Source organism: Tiliqua scincoides, chromosome 1 (assembly GCF_035046505.1).
Source record: "Tiliqua scincoides isolate rTilSci1 chromosome 1, rTilSci1.hap2, whole genome shotgun sequence".
Taxonomy (NCBI): Eukaryota; Metazoa; Chordata; class Lepidosauria; order Squamata; family Scincidae; genus Tiliqua; species Tiliqua scincoides.
In genome coordinates, this window is record NC_089821.1 from 176247002 (window position 1) to 176254148 (window position 7147).

General features: G+C 45.7%; 1 protein-coding gene across 2 annotated transcripts in view; it reads right to left on the reverse strand.

Annotated features, from left to right (window-relative positions):
• LMBRD1 (LMBR1 domain containing 1) overlaps positions 1 to 4628 on the reverse strand; it is a 56540-nt gene extending 51912 nt beyond the window's left edge. For both annotated transcript variants that reach the window (XM_066609504.1, XM_066609503.1), the window contains exons 1-2: positions 4544 to 4628; positions 2284 to 2460 (exon numbers count right to left, since the gene is read on the reverse strand). In XM_066609504.1, coding sequence (XP_066465601.1) covers positions 2284 to 2460; positions 4544 to 4609 — 243 coding nt within the window. In that variant the 5' untranslated portion in view covers positions 4610 to 4628. The remainder of the gene's footprint in view (positions 1 to 2283; positions 2461 to 4543) is intronic.
• Positions 4629 to 7147: the final 2519 nt, after the last annotated feature.

The window sequence follows — 7147 nt, forward strand, 5'->3', positions numbered from 1 at the left end:
TTTACGGTCATCCGACCAGCTCGTTATAAACAACAAAACAAAATACACAGAATTAAAACCAACACCCCATTACACATATGTAAAATCATAAAATCAGAGATTTACACTCTCAATTTTCTTCCTTACCAACTGTGCAGCATAACAGAAGCAGGCAACCCTGAGTGATATATCCGAGTAAACATCAGAGGATTATATCTGAACCTGCAGGAAACACCTCACACACACAGGTCTGCATGCCAAGCCAAGTCGCTTACAACCATTTTCAGCATTACATTGGGTGCCTGTCATTGAGTGGTAAGCATGCTGTGATGCCCCTGCGCATCACCATGCTGCCCCTGTAAGCTAAACCTCTTGGTAGTGCATGGTACAGATTGGGGACCACTGCCTTAACCCATACCAATTACACTGGTCCCTGTGGGAAAAATACAGTTTTCAATATACGTATCAATTTCCAAGACCATAAGCCCATTATAAATCAAGGGCTGCCTGTACTGGCTGAGGTCTTGAAGTGGGATGGGGAAGTCTGCCAACTAATCACTACTCAAAAAATACAGGTTATTGGAAAATATAATCCAGGTTCTGTCCTGGGACAGCAGTACTACTGTAGCAGAGAATAAAACCAAGAGTGCTATACGGGAAGAATGGGAGCCTTAAATAATCTTCATTGTAAATAGGGTAGCTACTGATTGGGATCACTCTCTCTCCATTCAGAACTGTTGCAGAACAAGCAGTCAGGAACAGGTGGATTATCTGTAACACCATCTTTGGGTAAGTTCTGATTCCATTTACCAGATAACCAGTTTTTGTTTGGTTTTTAGTTCCTTATCTACTACAACTGTTGTAATTTCAGGTACACCACAATGTTAAATCTTTTATTCCTTAGGGCAGAATGTAAAATTAGCAATCAGAGATGGTTCCCAGCTGTAGACTAACTCAGGCATAAGTCTCTAGCTTCATGGAATAAAAAACCATAAGATTAGCTGTTCCCAAATAAGCTCTCTGCAAGCAAGTATAAATATGTGTATCTGAAGCTGGTGATCAAGAAGTTTTACTGATCCTTCCCACTAATGTACTGTATTCGGGGTAACTTTAATAAGCTGAGCAAGCACTGTACTGTAACATGTGCCCAATATTTCCAAGGCAGTCACTTTCCTACGGCAAAAGGCAGGATGGGCAATTCCACTAATGGGCATCTCTTCACTACATAACCAACAAAGGCTGAACTTATAAACGAATCACAGAAGGCAACAGACAGCATATCCAAAATTACATTCAGCAATATAGAGGGGATGAGATTCACATGAATACATGCTTTCAGCCAAAAGAGGTTGCCCTCACACCTCCCATTCATCTTATTGGGATGAATAAGATCTCATAAATGAACATCTCAGCAATTCCTGCCAATTTTTTTTAGGAACAGACCAGCAAATGTTTCACCCCACATCCAGCTACTAGTGAAAAGGAACTGATTTCCAGTGCAGCAAATTTGTCACTTTCCACATTCCACTGTCACTATTAAAAAAAGAGTAACTCCAGGAAAAGGCAACAGGTAAGACTGAGTTAGAGAACATTAAAGACTCAAAATCAGGTATACGCCCCATTGTTCCACAACTTGTCAAGCTAAGGATATTAGAGCCTTCTGATTTCTACAGCTCATGAGCTGTAGGATACGGCACCAGCCTACTTGGTGCCAGAAGAAAAAAGTCCCAAAATTCCGAGGCAAAACAGTATGGATGTTAAGTAAACACATTAATATAATGTAGTAGTCTGCTCCTCTCAATTTGTACCCTTCAAGCAGGAATCAAGTATTTTTCTAACCCCTTCATCAAGGTACAACAAGTGTATTAGGTCATTTCTTCCAGGAAAGCACTTCTGAAAGCCAAGTCTGTAAACAGCATTTAATGAAATCATGAGAACGCCCATACAGGTTTATGTTTATGCAAACAGAGTTACTGATATAGCTATCCGGAAGAAAACTTGTCAGTAATAGAAGCAAAAGTGCTCAGGAAACCAAAGAATACACTGGATAACTGGTTCCCAACTTGTGGTCCAGGGACCACAGGTGGTCCGTGAGACCCTGAGCAGTGGAATGGGAAAGCCTGAATGATGGAGGCTCCCAACTAATCACTATTCAAAAAATACAAGTTATTGGAAAATGTAATCCAGGTAGTGTTACTTTAAATTGCAATAAACTGCAAAAGAAAAATACTCAGATTATATCTAGGAACAGAAAAACACATTTAAAAAATGATATGGCATCACAGGGCAGAGGCTAATACATACCTTAAAGGTCCCATTCTGATTCTTCACATAAGAAACTAGGAAAATATCCACTGGCAAGAGTGCTGATGTAATAAGTGCAATTGCCAATGCAAAAATAGAGGTTATGGTAGAAATTACTTCACTTTCCCGCCTGCTCTGGTACTTGCGGACGTAAACCCAGCAGAAAGCCAGAATAACCTAAAAGAGGCAGGGAGACAAGTTACTACGACCAAATGAAAGATACACAATCCTGCCAACATTATCTTTCTTTTTTCACAAGAAAGCCCACAGAGCATAAAGGATTCCTGCACTCTTCAGTACACCATTTTTGTACTATGCTTGGATCAGAATTTTATTCCTACAGCAAGAGTTTCAATCTGCAGAATCGGATTAGCAAGTCATACAATCATTATTTTTCATTCCAGGCTCAATCTCTATCTTCATCTTTCTTAAATGAATTTTAATTTGATCAGCCAAAACTTGGCATTTGGAACTTAATACCTGGATTTTTAAAAAAATTAGCAAGTTTCCTATTTGCTTTAAGAAAATATTGATTTGTCACAAGGTTGATAAAGTTAATAATGGGAACCCCATGTAGGCACTGATGAACTCTCGATAAATCTGGTATACCTCGATAAACCTGGTATAAACCTCTACATTTTGCAAATTGGCATAACAGGAAAGAGGGCTGCACTAAACTTATAACTAATGTGCTGCTCATCTACTACATGCAGCCAGAAGCGGTATATGCAAGAGTTCAATGACTTGCCTCACCCTACCTCTTTATTATTAGGGCGACCAGATACAAATGGGACAGAGTGCCTGTACCATTGTCTAGAAGAGGGAATTTTGGCATGCGCAGCCCAACACAGAAGGGTTTTAAAAGCTGCACATGCCAGAATTCCCTCTTCTTGACAAAGGTTAAGATAAGACTATAAGAGCCCTGCTGGATCCGGCCATAGGCCCAACTAGTCCAGCTTCCTGTACCTCACAGTGGCCCAGCAACTGCGTCCGGGAGCACACAAGAGAACAAGAGACCTGCATCCTAGTGACACACTCTTGCATCTGAATCTGAGGTAGCCTACTTCTAAAATCAGGAGGTTGCACATACCCATCATGGCTTGGAACCTGTGATGGACTTTTCCTCCAGAAATCTGTCCAATCCCCTTTGAAAGGCATCCAGGCCAGATGCAATCACCACATCCTGTGGCAAGGAGTTCCACAGACTAATTACATCCTGGGTAAATAATTTTTTTAGCCAGTCCTAACACTCACTTTTAAGGGATGCCCCCTGATTCTGGTGGTTAAAAGGTATAGGCACTCTGTCCCTGTTTGTATCTAGCAACACTACTTATTCTGCATCAGGTATTGATCAGCTGCCACACTGCATCACACTGCAGTCACTCCTGCTCCTGCTTCAACTGTCTGGAAGCTGAAAGACACTCAGGGTCGGCCAGCCAGCCAGCCAGCCAGACCACTTCACATTCTAAAGAGGTGGTGACCTCATTGCAGAAATCCAGAGAGACACACACTTCTCCAGGAAAGAAAAGTAAAGGTTCTGAGGAATCAAGCTGGGCAATACCTGTCTGCCTCCCTCACAATGCTCTCTGGCTGCAACCCTACAACCTTACTAGGTAGTAAGAGCCCAGTCCTATGCATGTCTACTCAGAAGACACATTATAGTCAATAGGACTTACTTCCAGGTAAGTGTTGATAGGATGGCAGCCTTAGACCCTAATGCTAGGCATGTCTACTCAAATGCAAGTCCCATTATAGTCAATGGAGCTTACTCCCAGGAGAGCATGGATAGAGTGGCAGCTTAAGAGCCCAACCCTATGCTGTCTACTCAGAAGGAAGCACCATTCTAGTCAATGGGGCTTACTCCCAGGTAAGTGTGGAGAGCATGGCAGCCTCAGAGCCCACCCTATGCCTGTCTACTCAGAAGCAAGTCCCATTCTAGTCAATGGGGCTTACTCCCAGGAAAGTGTGGATGGGATGGCAGCCTAAGCAGGTAACCTATGCCCGCTTTCCTGGGAGTAAGCCCCATTGGCTCCAATGGGATTTACTTCTGAGTAGACAGCATAGGATTGGGCTGTAAGCAGCACAGAGAGATTTACTTCCTGAGAGGCCGGGCCGGGCTTGGGGGAGCCATAGGACCCTGGCAGAGAGGCAACTGGGCAAGCCCCTCCCCTCCACCCTCCCAGGGAGGGAGCAGCGGGGCGGGCGAGCTCCAGCCTGGGAGGGAGGGAGGCAAAGAGCCCGGCGCCCCGCCGCCGCCTACCAGCAGAGCGAGGCCGAAGAGGCACCAGCCAGTGACCAGGTCCGTCTGGGCGCTGAAGGCCGCCATCTTCACTTCCGGCAACAACAGCAACGGCCACCAACGCGCCGCCGCCAGGGGGAGGAGCCGACTGAAGCGAGGGGGGTTGCGCTGAAAGGGCCGTCACCAGAGCAACCTCCGCGCGGTAGCCGCCGCCAGAAGTCGTGACAGAACCGCTCGGAGCTCTGTGATTGGCTGGCGTCGCCCCAGCAGTAGCCAATGAGAGCGAGAGAACGTGTGAGCGGCAGGGTTAGAAATCCATTCAGTGCTCAACTGGGTCTGAAGCAGGAATGAACGAACTGTGCAGGTGTGAAGTTTATGGGTCACCGGAGGGGTGGAGAAGCACTCAGGCTGGCAGTGAGGCGGGCAAGCGGTCCCCCCTTCGGAGCCATTCCCGGCGGGGGGAGCAAAACGGAGCCGTATGGCTCCGAAGGGGGGGCCGCTTGCCCGTCTCACTGCCAGCCTGAGTGCTTCCGCCCTCCAGCTACGCCATTGGGGGGGCTGAACCCCTGGTGCAACAGGAGGCTTATCTGAGGCTTCTCTGCAGTGCACACAGAAGGCTTAAAAAAGCTGCACCTGCCCAAATTCCCTCTTCTGTGCCAGGGTTGAAGGTACAGGCGCTCTGTCTGTCCTCCCTTGTATTTGCTCATCCTGGTGGAGTGGGCTGAAAAGAGACTGAAGAGCCCCCTCTAAGCATGTCTACTCGGAAGCAAGTCCCATTCTGGTCAATGGAGCTTACTCCCAGGAAAGTGTGGACAGGATGGCAGCCTCACAGCCCAGTCCTATGCCTGTCTAATCAGAAGTAAGTCCCATTACAGTCAATGGGGCTTACTCTCAGGAAAGTGTGGATAGGATGGCAGCCTTAGTGTTCAAAGGCTTCTTCCATATAATGTACTAGAACTAGAAAAACCCCATTTTTAAAAGTGTGATCCTGTGCACGTTTACTTAGAAATGCAGCCAAATTCAATAGTGTTTACTCCAAAGCATACACTAGATTGCACTCTTTGCCTACTTTCCTATCCCTCACAAACATTAGAGGTACAGGTGCTGGGGGGGGGGGAGAATTACTCTTGAAATGGGGGGGGGAGGTTCTTTGGAAGCAGGGTGACCAGATACAGTGGAGGACAGGGTGGCTTTAACCATTGTACAGAAGAGGGAATTTGGGCAGGTGTGACTTTTTAAACCCTACCCTGATGAGCTATACCTGCCAAAACTCCCTCTTCTATACTTCCAATATCAGAACCTTTATTGGCATAATAGAACCTTTATTGGCACAATCCCTCTTCAATACAATGGTTAAAGGTATAGGCACAATATCCTCCACTGTATCTGGTGACCCTGCTTGGAAGGCATCCCTGGAAGGGAAAAGACTGGTCTTTACAGTTCCACCTTTGAGTTCAGCATCATTTCCAGCACAATCCTATACATGTCTCCTCAGAAGTAACTCCTATTCTGTTTAATGGTTTTTACTCCTAGGAAAGTGTGTATAGGATTGCAGCATCAATCCAGAGCTATATACTTCCCATTCATTACCGCAGCCCTAAGTGAGGAAACAAGTTAATTAACAAAGTATCAAGAGGGAGAACAAGTAGCAGGTGCAGTTCTTGTTCTTGCCAGCCCCAAACCTGAATGGGGAGGGAAAGAAATTAAAAGCCATTTCTGCCCAACGTTGCATATATGCAACAGGGATCAAATGTGTACAACTGTGGGCTGGGCATAAATGGGTTAAAAAAACCAAACAGGGATACAGTGTGACCTACCAGCAAAGCACCGCTAAAGAGGCACCAGTCCAGGTTCGGGTTCAATACACTCCTAAACAGCTCCATCTTAGCTTGCAGGTGCTACTACAACTCCAACCTCTGCGTGGCCATTTATATAGAAAAGAACCACACAGCTGTAGGATGACTTTTAAGTTTGCTTTCCTTGGTCATGATCTGCATTTCAGCAGTGGGGACTTTGCAAGTTCAGACTGAAAGGGGCAAGTTCTGCACTGGAACGCTTCCTCAAATGCCTTGCATGTAGAAAACTAGTGTGAAAGGGACAAGCTACACCAGGTTTTATCTCCCTGGCATACTGGTAATGAGCAGAGCATTGTTGGGGGTGTGGGGGACCTCCTCCAATCTAGAATGATAGAGTTTAGCCACAGATTCATCACATGAGGGCCCTGATCATCTAGTTCCTGCTCCTACAGGATTTGAACCTGATGGTTCTATGGCCATAAATAAAACCTTATTTTCAACTTCTGTTTGACCAGTGCTTGTTTGATGAAGCAGGTGTTGACTTTGGGTAGGTTGTATAGAGGCACTTCTTCCTTTGAGTGGCTGCAATACTAAGGTGACCCATAGCCCTATGCATGTCTACTCAGAAGTAAATCACATTAGAGTCAATGGGGCTTACTCCCAGGGAAGTGTGAATAGGATTGGGTTGCCAGTTTGCTCAGAGTGAGCATGAGTCATCAGACTTCTGTTTTGAAGCCATCCAAGTCAAGCAAAGGCATAGCCACAAAATAACTACACTGGGGCTGCAGTCCTATACACCAGTGATTTTCAACCTTTTTCATCCTGCCAA